The sequence below is a fragment of the Leptonotus elevatus genome, chromosome 2 (genome assembly GCF_054856555.1).
Source record: "Leptonotus elevatus isolate MCC_2025b chromosome 2, RoL_Lele_1.0, whole genome shotgun sequence".
Lineage (NCBI taxonomy): Eukaryota > Metazoa > Chordata > Actinopteri > Syngnathiformes > Syngnathidae > Leptonotus > Leptonotus elevatus.
In genome coordinates, this window is record NC_141240.1 from 39,932,912 (window position 1) to 39,949,681 (window position 16,770).

Below are 16,770 nucleotides of genomic sequence, written 5' to 3' on the forward strand. Positions count from 1 at the left end.
ATAATAACGATTTCACAAACAGAGCTGCTGCTTGTTTTTGGGAGGTCGGAGTCCAAGAACACAACGTTTCCCCCCGCAAAAGCGCACTTGAGGTCAACACGTGAACACGTGATGACAGACAAACATTCAGGAGGGGACTCACGGATGTGGCGGCGCGAGGGCTCGGGCGCGAGGGCTCGGGCGGCCGGGATGTGACGACACTCGTCGACCGCTCGGTGTCATGGCGCTACCTGGGGTGCGTCTTGGCTTCTTCGCCGTCCTCGCATGCGTCCTTCAGGTCCTCGGCAAAGCAGACGGTGAGAGTTTAAACTTCTTGTTGAGCTTTTTTTGGAACATCTTCGCGCTTGCAGGTCGTCCGAATGGAAACATGGCACAAACCATGCAGTTCATATTCAATTTGCAGTTAAAAGTGAACGTCTGACCTCCAGAAATATTTGGTGATTATCATGTTTCTTTTTTCCTAAGTAGGAAAAATGTCGCAGCTTTTAGTTTATACGGCTATTCTCATTGGCTGTGCTGGATTTTCTCATATTTTAACGTAGGTGAATTTAGGTTACAAAGTCCAGTCGTTTTCTGAGTGGCGTTAAAAATATGTGGTCACGCAGCACAAGAAGGTTATGTTTATTGTATTATATTTACGATATAGAAGTGTTTATCATGCAAAGATTTACTGTAATTTTAGCATTACTAATGCATTAGCATAAGTCAGTGCTACAAGCCAAAGCAACAAAACAGCTAATTTCATGAATCGAAGCCCCTTTGTGCAATTCGTTCAACAGTACAATATGAACCCAAGTACAGTACGTTTGATTGCCCCCCTCTGACCCCGACCTCCATTTTTTTAAATGTATTTATTTTTTTGTTAATCCACTAAGGTTGTACGTAAATTGAATTAAGTGGGTATATGTAGGCTACTCATAATCTATTATCTTCTATGCATTATTAAAAAAAACAAAAAACAATATTAGCCTATGCTAACCGGTTAACAAGCGCAACTAGCATTAGCGCGTGTTGGATTATTAACATTGTTTTTCTGTTTCAATTTATATTTTTCAAAGTGTTTTTGATTTTAGTTAGATATGTTACAACTGTTCCCCATATGTTAGTTTATCTATAGTCTTTGTCCTCTTCCCTATCATAGTAAGGTGTCTGATTTAATCTAAATAAGAGGTGTCTGAACAAAAGGGCCGTCTACGTGAGTTCCTGGTGCCAGGAGGCGCTGGGGGCCAATTGTTTACCCACATCCTGAGGTAGAGATAAGGGTAGGGGGTGTGTAGACTTTAAGACTCTTGTCTTGACAAAGAGTGCCACATGGGTTGCTCTATGCCTGGAGGGGCAAAAAAAAAAGGTACCTCTTTGTCAATAAAGGGGGTGGGAACTGTTAGGTATAAATGTGTGAGTGGATTTTGAAAATGCTACACTTCTTGGATCAGGGCTATTTGAGCCGGGTTCTAGAGATGTCTTTCAGATTCTGAAATAAAGCTAGCAAAACTTCTCCACGAGACTTCAACTTTGAATTTTATTTGAACACGCAGAAATCATAGTAAAATGATTTTTAACACGCGCTACCGCCCACAGTCCCACACCATTATATATTGTTAGAGTAGACAATATTAAGTATTGTACTCTTTGCGTGTTCAATTAACTGAATGGTGAGATTCTGTTGAAGAAGTTCCTTTGCAAAGGTATTAATTACCAGAAGCTTCTGGTCGCACAAATGAAGTCACCCAAGCAGTGCTCCGTTCAAATGTGATCCTTTCTTTCTAGCCCACATCGTTATTTATTCACAAAAAGGGTTCAGAAAAAGGTCAGCCCACAACACACCTGGTTACAACTAAATGAATACAAGAAAATCCCTCTCTCCTCCCTTCTGCAAGTTCAGCAAATTCCCATAGCTATAAATCAGATTAGAGAAAAACAATCACACATCGGCCCGTCTCCTTCGGAAGAGACAGATACCAGACCCATACACTCCCTTATTTTCTCAGGAGTGTGAGACACATAAAAATGCTATTCATTTAGCCATACTGAGTTAACTAAATCTAAAACGGCTAAAATATAATTTAAAACTAAAAAACAATGTTAATAACTCATCAATATACATTACACATGTACAGTAATAGTGTCTTAAAAATCACTTACATGCAATGCTTCAACACTATTTTATGAGGGTATCAGCTTGAGCTAAACGGTTAGCAATCGTGATTAGCTTTAGCGCTACCGATGACTACTTTAATCTGTTACAAATAACACACACCCATATCATTTTTCAAACCGTGTTCTGCACTCAAACTACTAAGCCATAACATTCATGTGTGTTATTATCTGGCGTCTTCGTCGAAAATGTCCTCTTTTTGTAATGTTGGGGGTGCTTAACGTTTCATCGCCTGGCGTTTTTAGTGTTTGTGCAGGCGCCGTCCGCACACAGCGCTTTCCTGCGTTCCAAACGTGCCAACCACTTCATGTTGGAGGAGATCCTACAGGGGAACCTGGAGCGGGAATGTTATGAGGAGCGCTGCACTCTTGAGGAGGCCAGGGAGTACTTTGAAGACAACGACAAGACGGTCGGCCCAATCCGTAGCACATCGCCTGCGCTCGCCTTCTGCTTCTAATTTTCAATGTTGTCTCTCGACAGGCCAAGTTCTGGAGCACTTACAACAGTAAGTTCACGATAATGAAATCTTACTGACTGCTGTGTGTGTGTAGCTACAAATTGGGTTAGTTACCTTCTCCAAGGGATCACAAAGTAAACAAATCCTTCCATGCCATTTATCAGAATGAGGATTTTAGTCTTCTTCTCTACACGGAGGAAATTAAAAATACAGAAATTCCCTTAAAAATGTTCAACTCCACTGTTTGGATAGAGAGCAGCACTTTGAAATGGTGATTACCACATCAGCCTAATGGGGGAGATGCCACGGATTTCCGACTTCCGGTTTCTGTACCAGATGCGATCGTGCTGCCAGGTGGTATCGGGGGTCGCCTGACGAACACGTCACGCTCAAGGATTGGCTCGAAATGATCCAATTGACGACAAACATTGGAAAGAAAATATTAAAGATGTCATTTAAATAAAATGTACGGGCTGAAATTGCAAAAACGTAAATAAACCTAAGAATATAAAAACAAGATATATTGAATAAATAGTCAGATTGAATAAATGATAAATACACAAATTAATTGCCTGAGATGTGACAAATATTGTCAGTTTCGATTGCTGATGTGGTTCTATTATCATTAAGACTATTTTTGTGATGTATTGTGATTTGTGAACCGCTCAAAAAGAAACCAAACCAAAGTGAAGACGTCTGAATCGCGCATTTCGTTAGCGCTGCTAACGGCAAACTCGACGGCGCTTCAATCTATTTTTTAGTCATCTGCTTTTATATTCTTAGGTTTATTTGCGTTTTGACAATTTCAGTCCATACATTTTATTTAAATGACATCTTTAATAATTGATTTCCAATGTTTTGACGTTTGCCGGATAAAAAAAACAAAACTTTATTGAACAAATTGTCAACGGATATTCACCAGCCAATCCTGTAGCGTGACGCCATCGGTAGGCAACCCGATCACATCTGGTACCGACACCGGGTTTCACACATTAGCGTCGTTTCCGGCCACGTTCCAACACTCGCCTCCCTCCACCCGTGCACCGCGCGCTCCTGCCGACGGGTATCTCAACACTAATTGACACCGAAATAATTCGGACAACTGCGACACACTACACACTCGCACCCGTCGACGGGAACGCGCAACCGAGGGGCACAAAAGGCGGAAGAGCGCAAGAACTGGGACGCTGCCCACGGGTCGCAAACAGGAAAGAGAAACAAAGCTGATGTGTGAAAACCAGGAAGTCGGAAGTCCCGCCTCCTCAGTGGCATATACGCCACAGTTCTGGGGGTTGTGGGTTCGTATCGCTGCGCCCTACCCGTGTGGTCCGAGCCACATCTGAAAAACATGCATGCGAGCTTCTTTTCATTTTGTGAACGTGCGTGTGAATGTTTATGTCCACAACAATTGGTTGACGACCAGTGCTGGCCTCCGCCGTCTCCAGTCCAATCCAGTAAGGATAAGCGCTAAAATTGACGCATTTTTAGTGGCACCAAAGAATCAGAGCTCAGCGTATTCCCAATGTGACATACAAGCCAAATATAACAAAGCAACTACTGTCGTGTAGGCCGATATGAAAATGAGTAAAAAATAAAAATAAAAAAAAACAAGAGAACCAAAGCTTACAGATTATTGCTGAGAAGTCAGTCCAGCGGCTGAAAACAATCTCAAGAAGCCTCCAAGTCGTCGGTTTCCAGACGTCTCCGCTCGACTCACACTCCTGAAGTCTATGGAATTAGCATACAGGTAAAGCAACGTTCACAACAAAAACTGCGTTCCTCAATCCAACATAGTTCTCTTTTCATTTAGGATTCACAATGCATGTTGTTTGAACTGGATCCAGAATGTGCACTTACTTCCTGTTTCCTGCAGATAGCAAAGTAGCCCGGCCTGAATATAGTTTGCAGACGAGCAGAGGTGGGGGACTTCCTGTCATGTGACTTGACTCCAGTCAGGCTTAGCCGCCAATTATTGGACACGCTTGGCGAAAGTTTGTGAAAGAGCTCACTTGATCGACTCGGTGCTCTTCGGACCCGACTCGGCTTGAACGACACGAAAAATGTGCGTTTTTCAAGATAGTGGACCCGACTTAAGAGCCTTGCTTTACCCAAGCAATGACTTTGACGTTTAGTTGCTGGAGTTTTGCCAACGTATTTTGGGACTTCAGACTTTTTCTCTCACTGGCGTGAAATCTGCGAATTGCTTCCGTTGCTTCCGTCACAACGTGAGATAAAAGTACAAGTGGATGAATTTCTTTATGATAGCCATCGTTTTTGTTTTGTTTTGTTTGGGACAGATAAGAACCATTGCAAGCCCAATCCGTGCCTTCATGGTGGGAACTGCACTTCCAAAGAGGGGGGATTCCACTGCTCCTGCTCCCCCCCCCATCATGGAAGCATTTGCCAATTGGAAGAGCAGGAAAACATAAACAGCCAAGAAGATGAAGGGAGGCGGCAAAAAGCGCCGCAAGCGGTAGCAGGTGAACTTCGGGGACGGTTCGAAAATCCTGTCCCCATCGTCTATAACGATCCTGCTTCAACACGTGTCGCGTTTTAGGACCCTCCCCGTGTCCCACCGAAGGCCCAAATGTTTGCCATCAGCTGTGCAAGGCGACCTCTCGTGCCTTCGCGTGTTCCTGCGTGGCGGGATTCAAACTGCACGGCGATGGACGAAGCTGCCTGCCTGAAGGTTGTAAACAACAACAAACACTCGCATGCAAACATCTGACATTTGCCCTTTCCTTAGTGGAGTTTCCCTGCGGAAGACTTCCTGGTTCCCCTCAGACAGTATCAATGTGTCACCATGGAAACTGTCCCTGGCAGGTGAACACGACCACCTTTTTGTCACATCAGTAGACCAGAATATAATAATCAGTGATCGGAGCCGACGTTTGACATTTTGACGAATATCGGCAGACTTTGTTTTTTTTTTATTTTTTTTACGAATCTCAAGGCCGATAAAGTCGGCGTCTGTCTCTCTGAGCAGCAAATGTTTGCAAAGTTAGTCAATTTGAGGTTTTTGTCAGGGTTTGTAAAAGGTTGCAAAGGTGTTCACGGACCAGTTTTTACTTGTCACAAAGAAATATTGATTATGTTCTGACCGTTTGTCACTATTCAAACATCTTTTACAAACTTTACAAGAGATGCTGACGCTGGAAATTCCCTGCACTTTTTGCTTTTGTTGAAATTTAAATGGAAACCAGTGAAAGTTGAATCAGTTATGTCAAACTGTATTTACTATAGAAAATATTTACTTTTTTGTTCACATTTTGAAACAAAGCTATTTCCTTTACGTTTAAATAATAATAAAAATAATAATAATAAAAAGCATTTAACATGTTGGAAAATGTGGAAACTTGTTTAAACAAACGTGCTTATTTTTTTTTTAACATTTTGATGCTAATATAATTTTCCTTTTACTGCAAAAGAATATTGGTTCCAAAGATCGGTTATCTGCCTCCTTGCTTACTAATAATCAGTATCGGCCCTGAATAAAAAACATATAGTATCACAAATTTATATCATTCCCATGAACAACTCGCACGCCTGGGTAAGCAAATGAAGCGCACCTTTGCTAGAAGCCTCCTCTACATTTCCGTTTTCAGACAAAGTGCGCTTGATACAAAGTGAAAATCCTTTTGTGGCCACAAATTAATGTTTTGTGCACACGTTACATCTATTTGGGTTGTTTTTACCGCACGTGTGGCTTTGTGAACGCAAGCATCCTCCATGTTAGATTCGGCCTCTTAATGATTTGATAGGCGACTTGACCTGTCCTGGTTTGGTGTCTTCCTGTCTATCTGCACTCTGTCGCTCTTATCCAGTTGAAAGCAGTTAAGACCATCAGGTCACCCATTTTCTTATGGGCTAAACTGAGCCGCCCCCCCCCCCCCCCCACACCAAGACAGTATAAGACCATTTTGAGCAGATAAGGCCCCCCCAGCTGTGTACTGGATCTTTGTGAATGTGCAGTCTCCTGGTTGTTGTTATTCATGTGGCGAGCATTCCCCGTAAAAGAACCGGCGACGGTTCCCATCTGAACTTGACATTCATGAAGGTGTGGATTGTCTGCAGGCATTGCTGCTGGGAAGTGGAGGGACGGAGCTTTGCGCCGGTGTTTTGTTGGGTCCGCGGTCCGTCCTGACCGCTGCCAGTTGCCTCCTACGGGAACCCGACCCCCAAGCCTCCAATTTTGTCGTCGTCGCTGGTAACAAACTGGATTAAATCGAGATTTGTCCGATAAAAATCACCAATGAAAGTCTGCTGCTTTTTTTCGTAGGAACCAAAGACACAACAATGTCCGTTAAGGCTTTCCATATCCACAAACGTTACCTTGTAAATCACCATGACAACGACCTGGCCTTCCTGGAGCTCACCTTCCCATTGCCACTTGGCCCCGCCCTCCGCCATCTGTGTCTGCCCGCCAAGGATTTCAGCGAAAACATCCTGATGACTTCAGGGAGGGTTGGGATCGCTGCAATCATGAACCAACACCTGGACCAGAACCTGGCCTACTTGAGTTTGGACGAGTGTCGCAGCCAACTCAACGTCTCGCTCCCGCTCAGCAATAAAATGTTCTGCGTGACGGGACAGACCGGAAAAACCGCGATAACCAATCACAGGTCGACGGCGAATGGATCGAGCTCAACATCTTGCCAGCGTGGCGGCCTGTTGTCCGCCATGCCTCTCGCCACGGTGGAAAGAGGGACAGCGTTTCTCACGGGGCTGCTCATCGTGCCGCCTAAAGGATGTCTGGGGAATGGCGGGCTGGCTTTTACCAAAGTGTCCCGACATCTGGTCTGGATCAGACGACACGCGGAGGCCATCGAGTCACATGAGCACACAAACACAAAGTCCAAAAGGAATTAAACGGGGACAACTCACCAGGGAAGCGCTCGGCTTCTGCTGGATGTTCTCGTCTGTATATTCCAAGAAAATCAGTCTTGAGAGTCCTACTCGGTTTTGTCGACTGGCCACGTCGTAGTTCCGCCTCCCCTCAGAGAGCCGTTATGTCACGCATGTAGAATCCGCTAATCCAATTATCACACGTATACAACAAATGATGGATAACTGATTTTGAAATCACAAGTCCAGGAAAACGGTTTGTTCAATTGATGTTTTTAAAAGCGGTTTGCAGTTTCTCGATGCTATTAAAATGGAAGGCAATTTGCAATTTTGGGTCTAGATTTGAACACGCAAGTGATTTCCTTAGAAGTCGTGTTCATTTCATCAACGAAAACAAAACAAAAATATTTTTGTCAGCACACATTTTTCACCGCACTAAAACTACACGAGAGTGAAACCCTCATTAATGAACAAGAATGGAACTAAATCATTTCCGTCGACTAATTAAGATGAGACCTAAATGTACTTCACTTCATAAAAACTGGACTAAAATTTATGGACATTTTAGTCAATGAGCAAAAAGGAGACGAAAATGATATGATTTTGTAAAAATCGTGTCTCTGCTAAACACCCGCTTTTCAAAGTGCAACATGCACAAACACGGGACCGACGGATTCACGGTGAAAGATTAGGGAAAATGACTAAAACTAGACTAAAATGTAAAGTTTTTGTTGACTAAAACCAGATGAATACAATTGTTTTATTGGACTAAAAATATTAGATTTATAGTCGACTAAAAAGGGACAATAAAAAAAACGTGCTGAGGTTGACTAACTGATAAAAACTGATCAAAACTAAGCAAGCGTGATTGAAACTGGACAAAAACTGAAGGCCACATCAAATGATTTTTGATACTTGACGTCTGCGGAGGACGGGAACCTTTAGAAGACTGCTTGAGATTATGAACAGTAAAAAAATTAGAGGAATTTTTCAAAACGGAGAAAAAACCTGAAACATGTTCTTGTTGCGTTTGAACCCAGACAATAAAAACCCAAACGTCAAATCAACATGAAACGTGTTATGCGTGATGATGTTCAAGAATGAAGGAGTCGCAGAGAACACAAATGAGTCTTTTCATTTCATGATGTGCAGCACGTTGCAAAAAAAAAAAAAAAAAAAATTAAAAACGATTTTGAGTTGAGCTGAATCTTAAAGCAGTTTAGGAGATTGACGACAACGGAGGGAAGGGATTCTGTTTGCTGACCACGAGCTTCTGGTGCTGATGTGAGATGTAACCTTTGATGTGACCCTGAGAGCAGAGAAACCGTGTCAGCGTTCCTCCCCGTGTCCGTCCGTGTCCGCGTGTGTGTGTGCGTGTGCTCGCACCCGCACTCACCATGAAAATGAGGTTAGCCAGGATACACTGCACCTCATCCACGTCAACATCTTCCACCTTCATCATCTTCAGGGCCACCAGGAATGTGTCCAGAGGCAACTGGTGGGTCTTCAGCAGCAGGTAGCTGGACACGCATGACAAGGAGAAGTCAGTTGGGCGGAGCCTCGGCTCAACGTTGCTCTCGCAAAGTGGCAAAAAAGCGAAGGCAACGCTCACACTTTCTTGAAGAGGTTCCTGTACGTGATGATCTTCAGCTTCTCCAGGATAAGAAAGATGCCGCAACGGATGAAGAAGGTCTCGTGTTTGGACAGAGCCTCATTCAGCAACAGCAGGTTCCCGTCACTGATGCACAAATACATAAACGCGAGCCAATGATTAAGGCCATGGAAATGACAATAGATAATCCAGCATCATGAACTGCTTTAATGCGGATTCTTTTCATTTGAGTGAACTTTCAACCTTTTACCATTTAGAACAGTCATGTCCATTTTCAAATGGAATTCCTATTTTTCAAAGCCAAATTCAAGTCAGGTCACTGGGCTTCTCTGGGAAGTTAGAAATTAAAATCACTTTTCTGGTCAGGAATACAAAAAACGATGCAGCAAGTCAACATTCAACTTGCGAACATTTCGCAGATGCAAACAAAGGCCGACTGATGTCCATAAATGCCGCATTTCGCACGCAAGTTAATATTTTTAAGTGCGCGCCACATCATACATTACGGTACAGTACTGTAGTTCCCCTCTCTGCCACAAGAACGCCGAGCAGCACCGCGCTATTTGCGCAATTTATCGACCTCACTGTCCGCCGATGCGCGGCACAGGAGCCATGGCGCACGCACTCTTCAGACACCAAATATTATAAATACAAATAATAATAATAATAATAATATTAAAATCTAATGATCAATTTTTTTTTTAAAGTTAATTTATGCACCTTTTATATACTCTATATAATTTGTTTATTTTATTTTTTAACTTTACAAAATATATATATTTTGTAAAAATTATTTCCCAAAATTTAACTTTAAATTTATTCGACTTACAAACATATTTAACTTACAAACAACCTCTCGGACCCCATTGTGTTCGTAAGTTGAAGACTGCCTGTTCATGCCTATTTTCTCTCTTTTTTTTCTTAAAAGGGAAGTCAAACCCCCCCCCCCCCCCCATTGTATTGACAATAAAATGTTCTATGCAGCTCCACTAGTCTAAATATGGTATTCTGGTTGATATTGCGTTGGTAGAATATGAGTTAAACAGCAAAATCCAGCAGTTTTTACTAAATATCAGAAGGACGCCATTTTGCCACTTGCTGTCGAGTGAAAATGACATCATAGTTGCTCAGGGCTCAAACAACAACCAATCACAGCTCAGTTTCAGAATACAGGTGAGCTCTGATTGGTTGTTGCCCGAGCGGCTGAGCCCTGAGTAGCTGTGATGTCATCTTCAGCCAACAGCAAGTGACAAAATGGTTTTTAATTCATAACTCATATTCCACAAATGTAATATTCATCAGAATTTGTCATGTTTAGACCAGTGAGGTCACATCGAACATATTATTGTCAAGAAATGTTTAAATGGTAAATTCACAGATGACAATTTAGAGTTCAAATAATTCTTATTGCTACGTGACTGCTGGCGTGTCCAAGCTTTTTCTTCCAAGGGCCACGTACAGGAAAATCAAAGAATGCAAGGGCCACTTTGATATTCTTCACCTTGAATTGATTTAGACGTCAAAAACAATCCGTCAGTGTCAGTAAGAATATGCTTGGCAATTCAACATATATTACATTTATTTATAAAGAAAGACGGAGCAAAAAAAGTGAAGGATTTGTTTTTGCCAACGGCACTATATCCCATTTGAACATATCCGCTCCCGCATTGAGCAACTGCAGAATCACAACAGCTTCATACTCAAGACCCAAAACAAGAACATTCCGTACTAGGCTGACCTTGACAAAGACCAGAAAGTGAAGAGTAAACAATCGCGGTTCATGCTAATATTTATGACTCCAACTGAATTCTCTCTTTTCATTGAGATGATGTGTTCTTTTCTTTTCCTCTTCCTCAGCCTTCCACCGCGTGTAGAAAGTCAACAGCAAAATGCCGGCCAACGATACGGGCTGTGTCAATTGTGATATTTGAGCATATGCGAAAAATACGTCTGTGCTCGAGAAACATGAGGATTATTATTTTTTTCATAATTATCAATGCTGTCGATAAACCTTACATTGGGTGGTGTTCTATTAAATTTCTTAAGTTCTGTGCATAAGCGCTGTGTATTATTACTAGTGTGAAAGTCATTCATTTTAAGACAACATTAGCAAAACAACAGCAATCTAATGAGAATACAGTAAATTAATACGGAAGATGAATTTTCAATGTTTAACATTTACTTGCCATGTGCTAGACGTGTGTCAACCAGGGTTATTATAGTTTTGGAATTTTTCTTCTTAGTTTTTATTTCGTTTTGATTTTTTAAATTGAGTTAGTTTTAATTAGTTTTCAGGGTGGTTCTGTGAGTTTTTATTAGTTTTAGTTATTTCATAAATGCTTAGTTTTAGTTTCGGTATTAGTTTTAGTTTTTTAAAAGTGTGTATTACTTGTGCGCAATATTACAAAAAACACTATGAGAGCAACGTCATCTGAAGGTGCTTTTCTATTGGCTGCTGCTAGATGACATCACTTTTGTGTGACACACTATCAAATGTCTTTATTCCGGTTAATATCAAAATAAATCATCCCCAAAGACTCGTGCATTAAATTGATTACCAAAGACTAAAACGAAGGACATTTTTTGCTATAATTATAGTTAGTTTTGTAAACATAAAAATGTAGTTTGTTAGCTTTCGTAAAAAAAAAGAAAAAGCATTTTCGTTTTTATTTTATTTTGTTAACGAAATTGTTTTTGTTTTTTTCTGAGTTTTTTTGTTAGTTTTAGTTCACTAAAATAACCTTGGTGTCAACATTTGTGTTAAGGTGAAGTCATTTTGGATGATTTGAAAAAATGTCCCAAAAAGTGGAGCTGTTGTTTTTGTAAGATTGTGAAACATCTCATATACAGTAAATTCCATTGGAATAGAAATTGGATGAGAAAACGCAATATATATGCATTACCCCCCCAACACAAACCTGCACACGTGCGCACGCATCTCGTCCTACCTGACAGCTTGGGTGACTTGTGCAAACTGCAGCAGGTCATACTTCTCGAGGAGCTGAAGCGTCGGCATGTGGCCCTAAAACGTCAGCAAACCAAAGTCAAACCAGTTCAAGTTGCCGTTAAAAACGATCATTCAAGGGCCGAGCCGTCGGACCAGCAGCATCTTGACGGGAAGCAGGTAGATGAGAATCATTCTCTTGTTCTTCTGACTGGCGCGATGGCAGTGGCGGAAGGAATAGGACAGAAACTCCTCGGCTGGCGGGCACAGACACGACAATTGCGCTCGCATCAGACGGCCATCTTTATTTGGCCGGATGACATCATAAGCAAAGCTACCTGGTTTGAAATCACTGTCAAACATGGCCTTGCGGCCCACGTAGTATTTGTACGTGACCTTCTGAGCGGGACTGTAGTCGTTCTTCAAGTTGGAGCTGTCGATAGCCCTGATGAGCGGCTTGCACAAATGCAGTTTATTGATCTGAATCCATCACAGAAGAAGCGTCAAAATCCAAAATACGGTCTAAAACTGTAAACATACAAAAGACTTGAGACCTTAAAGTAGATCTTGAAGAGCTGGTTGCTTAGAAACATCATGCCCCACTTCTTTGAGTCATCGATCCCGGCTCGGCTGCAAAGTAAAAATGAAGTATCGAGATGCTGATTAGATATTACCAGATTACCAGATTAGCAGATTACCAGATTACCAGTCAGTAGTGACCACATTTCGGAGTCCCCAGACTCAGTTTCATACTTAATATGTCATTTTAATGACTGCTTCTATTTTGTTAAAGATCTTTTTTTCCTAATTGTAACAAAATATCCCATACCGCTTCATATAAATACATGACATTAATATGGAAGACAATCGCTAAAAGTGTTATTCAAGTTTGTTTGATTGATGATTATTACTGACTTGTCACTGGCGCAAACTCGAAAGCAGCTCATTAGCTGCTCGGCTGCTTTTTCCAGCATTTCGCTCGGTTGACCTTTGCCCTTCCGCTGCAACTGCTGCTCTGCCTGGAAGCACATACAGTCGATGTTGCGCTTCAGTCAATGTCAATCCAATCAAAACATTGAGCAGAACATTTGAACAATAATTCCCCAAAAAGTCCCCAGCCCTTTTGAGTGTTCTCTTACATTGTTGGCAAATATCCTGAGATCCAGAGTGACAGTGAACATTACAGGCAGCGCCCTAAAAGGTACAAAGACACGATGCTACTTTCCAGATGACGACAATTTTCTTTTTGCCTCAACCGAAACCCGGCCAGCACACATGAACATCGGAACAGATTGCTTGCAACTGCCACTCACCAGTTCTCCTCTTTGTGCGACTGAAACGCCCTCAAAAAGGATGTGAGAAGTCAAGGAGGCGACCGTGAGTCTGTCTTGATGTGCAACGTGATCACAATTGATTATTGATTGAATGCCGACGCCATCATAAAGGATATTGGACGACAATGGTCTGGAACTTGTAGGCTTCCACAAATTCGTGATTGGCAACTGCATACGTGCACCTGGCAAAAGAAAAAACACTGCCGTCCGTCAGGATACGCACCACAATCATTTCTCAAAATGATGCACCCGAGCAACACCTGAGATGAGCAGCCACCATCTCGTCGTACGGCGGCTCAAGAACCTGTTGACATTTGTCCTCTGGATTGGCCAGCTGAAAACACAAACATGAACCTACGTCTATCATCTGAGCCACAATGGGCGTAAATCCTGTTTAACCACAAAATGTGTAAATATGCTTTTTAATACTTTGTCCTTCACTCCCAAAAACATATTTGTATGTTTTGGGTGTGTGTTTTTTTTAATGCAAGAGCATACAGAAGGCTTTGATGCAGCTTCTGACATGAAGGTGGCTTAAAGCAATGGTAGTTACTACAAAATACGCCAGCGGGTGGCAGCAGAGTATAAGAGATCAACCAGGGCCCTGTTGCAACAAGCTCTTTTTTTCCAGTGTTTTTACCAGGAATGTGAATAATGATGAAACTTAGCTATATTCTAATGCTAATTACTGCAAAACAGAAACATGAAAAAATAAAGTTTTTTTTCCTGATGAAAGAAGAGGCTCTAATCTTTCTTTTGGTAGGTTCCATGTTTTTATAGCAATAGAACACAATATTATGTGGGCCTTGCAAAATCAGTCAGAATACACAGTAAAAAAAAGGCTGCAAGTGAATGAGTTGAAGTTAATTTTTCCATGAACTGACTATTGTAGATTTTTACAGTGAAATCTGCGCTAATTTATTGCTTGTTTTGCTTGACGCAGCACATGTTGCATATTTCAACATATACATTAAATGACCATTACTGCAGATTACTGAGTCAGTTGTGAAATTCAATTTCATGTGTCGCCATCCATCCATGTAGTGCTGTGCAATTAACCGAAATTCAATTACAATTTCAACTATTACACTCCACAATTACAAAATCAGCATAATCTAAAAAAAAAAAAGATTATTAATGCTAATTTTGAATTGTTTACATTTATATATTTGCACCTTTTTATTTTATTTTAAAATATATTTAATACATTTTGTTTCATTCAAAAAGGAACTTGCATAATTATAGTGTTTCAAAGAATTTGACTTGTCTTAAATTTTTTTACATTCTAAACATTTTCTTGTTTTGTACCAAAAAATAAATGATTGTCCTAACCGTGACTTCAATAATTACCAATATAATCGTGATTATTATTATTATTATTATTTATAATCGAACAGCCATCCATCCATCATTTGAGTGGGTGTTGCCACACCTGGAGGCGGGGGTTGGCGACATGTGGGTGTTTAAAGGAAAGCAGTTCAGCACAGTGGGCGCCCTTCTGGTTGTCAATGGCTTCATAGGCCTGCAGGAGGACAAGAAGCTTGTTGAGGTGATGAATGTATCTACAAATATACTGTAACGTAGATAAAAAAAAAAAATGTAATTATTGTTTTGTTGTTGACGTCAAACATCACCTGTTGCAGATACTGGTTGATGGTGATGTGAGCCATGACGTCTTAGTCAAAGAGTAGCCTCTCCCTGAGCAGAATCATGTATAAAAATAATAATAATAATAATAAAACAGCCACAATGGAATTCAGCACGTCAGGGGTTATTTCAAGTAAAAAAAAAACAAAAAAAAACAATGACCGGTCTGAATTGAATAAAGCCAATATGAAGTTGCACACGTTTGCATGTATATTATTCCACTTCTCGCCCATAGTCAGCAAGGGTAGGCACCAGCTACCTAAAATGAGGATAAGCCGCATAGAAAATATAAACATAAACATAAAACAAGAGTTGACGTTCCACGGCAAATTTTGGAGTCAAGTGAGATCGTGGTGAATTGGTATCTTATCTGGCAATGCCAATGATACAGAGAACCAGCAAGCGCCAATTAGATGTTGTCTTAGAAAAACTATTATTTTCTCCAACACAGATGTTCTACATTTATAGTGGATTAGAATGTTCTAGATGAAAGATTTTTTTCATGACCACGATTAGGAATTTTCTTATCCTCATTGGGCTAGGTCACTGAGCTGGAGCCCATTTCAGCTGATTTTGGGGCACATCCTTTACACACATTGTTGACTAATTTTCATTTCCAATTAACCGAATAGTCATGCTTTTGAATGTGCGAGTGACGAGTCAACCATGCTGGCACACGATTTTGTTTCCTCAGAATTGTTAGGGTTAGGAAAACGGCAATATTTTTCATTAATATCTCTTACATTACTGAAAAACTGCACTGACGTCTAAGCAGAAAAAGAAGACGCGATACACATCACACTAAAATAACCTATTCACGGTCAACCTACTGTAATCACGGTAAAATAATTCACGCCAAGGCCAAGAATAAATCGCTGCGGCGACTGAGCAATCAGAGCCGTTCACGGCAGAATAACAAAAGCAGGAGAGTTGCAGGTTACGGCAAAATAACCACTGCCTACGCCATATAAAAATTGAAAGGAGTGGGAGTCATGCACGGTGATGTGATATGAAAACAGCAACGTCGCATGATTTAAAGAGTGTTTTTGGAAGAGTAATACTTCGTGCAAGCGACTTAATCTGAGTGTGAAGAAACTTGAAGAAAACGTTATATTCGCTTCATTATGTGTCCTAAACAACTAGCCGCTAAAAGGCAACGTTTTAGCACTTTAACTGTGCGTGAAACATTAACCAATTACACTCGATTTTGAACAGCCAAAAACGATATCAATAAATATTTTAACTATGTATGAGAACTTACCTTTATTCGAACATCACTGATAAAATAGGCATTCAAATGAAGTTTCATAGGAATTATCATCCGGGTCGTGATGTCATTCTGGAATACACTTCCGGTGCGGAGTTATTCTTCTTCGCTCACGTTTGGCACATGAGACTAGTCACATTGCTGCCCTCGTCTGACCAGCCAATAGTATTGATTTGTGAACAAAATCGGAAAAATATGGGACATTAAGAGGTTTCAGCAGTTAATTATTCATTTCACGTATACATAATATATTGTACATTGGACTGCGATCCAATTTAGCCCATATGGTATTTCTTTGCTCTTGTTTCTTCCTCCTAAGACCGCAAACACTTCATCTTCTTTCATTTTTCTAAACTATTTTACGTTCAGTTCATGCCGCCAACATGACGTCATGTCATGTCTCTCTGTGACACATACACATGAGCTTGGACTGGACAGTAAAAGATTACACAGACAACTAAGCACATTACATCATTTTATTTATCATTATATTTTATTACACACGAGAA

The 16,770-nt window shown here is 41.0% G+C and overlaps 2 protein-coding genes across 2 annotated transcripts; one reads left to right on the forward strand and one right to left on the reverse strand.

Annotated features, from left to right (window-relative positions):
* Positions 1 to 111: 111 nt before the first annotated feature.
* On the forward strand, positions 112 to 8,524 carry prozb (protein Z, vitamin K-dependent plasma glycoprotein b). Its single transcript, XM_086069746.1, has 8 exons — positions 112 to 296; positions 2,401 to 2,564; positions 2,636 to 2,660; positions 4,910 to 5,092; positions 5,170 to 5,301; positions 5,359 to 5,435; positions 6,687 to 6,819; positions 6,892 to 8,524. Exons 1-8 carry the CDS (start codon positions 221 to 223, stop codon positions 7,479 to 7,481), a joined length of 1,380 nt encoding a protein of 459 aa, XP_085925872.1. The 5' UTR covers positions 112 to 220; the 3' UTR covers positions 7,482 to 8,524.
* A 49-nt stretch (positions 8,525 to 8,573) lies between these two features.
* Positions 8,574 to 16,377, reverse strand: pcid2 (PCI domain containing 2). The gene is made up of 15 exons (XM_086069749.1): positions 16,256 to 16,377; positions 14,982 to 15,045; positions 14,780 to 14,869; positions 13,608 to 13,681; positions 13,462 to 13,529; positions 13,327 to 13,366; positions 13,153 to 13,207; positions 12,929 to 13,032; positions 12,568 to 12,643; positions 12,352 to 12,493; positions 12,170 to 12,270; positions 12,018 to 12,091; positions 9,070 to 9,195; positions 8,854 to 8,977; positions 8,574 to 8,766 (listed from the first exon to the last, which is right to left on the reverse strand). The coding sequence occupies exons 2-15, from the start codon at positions 15,015 to 15,017 to the stop codon at positions 8,677 to 8,679; spliced, it is 1,200 nt and encodes a 399-aa protein (XP_085925875.1). The 5' UTR covers positions 15,018 to 15,045; positions 16,256 to 16,377; the 3' UTR covers positions 8,574 to 8,676.
* Between the last annotated feature and the right edge of the window lie 393 nt (positions 16,378 to 16,770).

Bases quoted from the DNA above. Each gene is read 5' to 3' on its own strand.
- prozb (XM_086069746.1), top strand. From the start codon at position 221: ATGGCGCTACCTGGGGTGCGTCTTGGCTTCTTCGCCGTCCTCGCATGC. The intron at 5,436-6,686 runs GTGAACACGACC...GATTGTCTGCAG, and splicing joins ATGGAAACTGTCCCTGGCAG to GCATTGCTGCTGGGAAGTGG. The intron at 6,820-6,891 runs GTAACAAACTGG...TTTTTTTCGTAG, and splicing joins CAATTTTGTCGTCGTCGCTG to GAACCAAAGACACAACAATG.
- pcid2 (XM_086069749.1), bottom strand. From the start codon at position 15,017: ATGGCTCACATCACCATCAACCAGTATCTGCAACAG. The intron at 12,092-12,169 runs GTCCGACGGCTC...CTGACGTTTTAG, and splicing joins TTCCCGTCAAGATGCTGCTG to GGCCACATGCCGACGCTTCA. The intron at 8,767-8,853 runs GTGAGTGCGGGT...CTCTGCTCTCAG, and splicing joins TGGCTAACCTCATTTTCATG to GGTCACATCAAAGGTTACAT.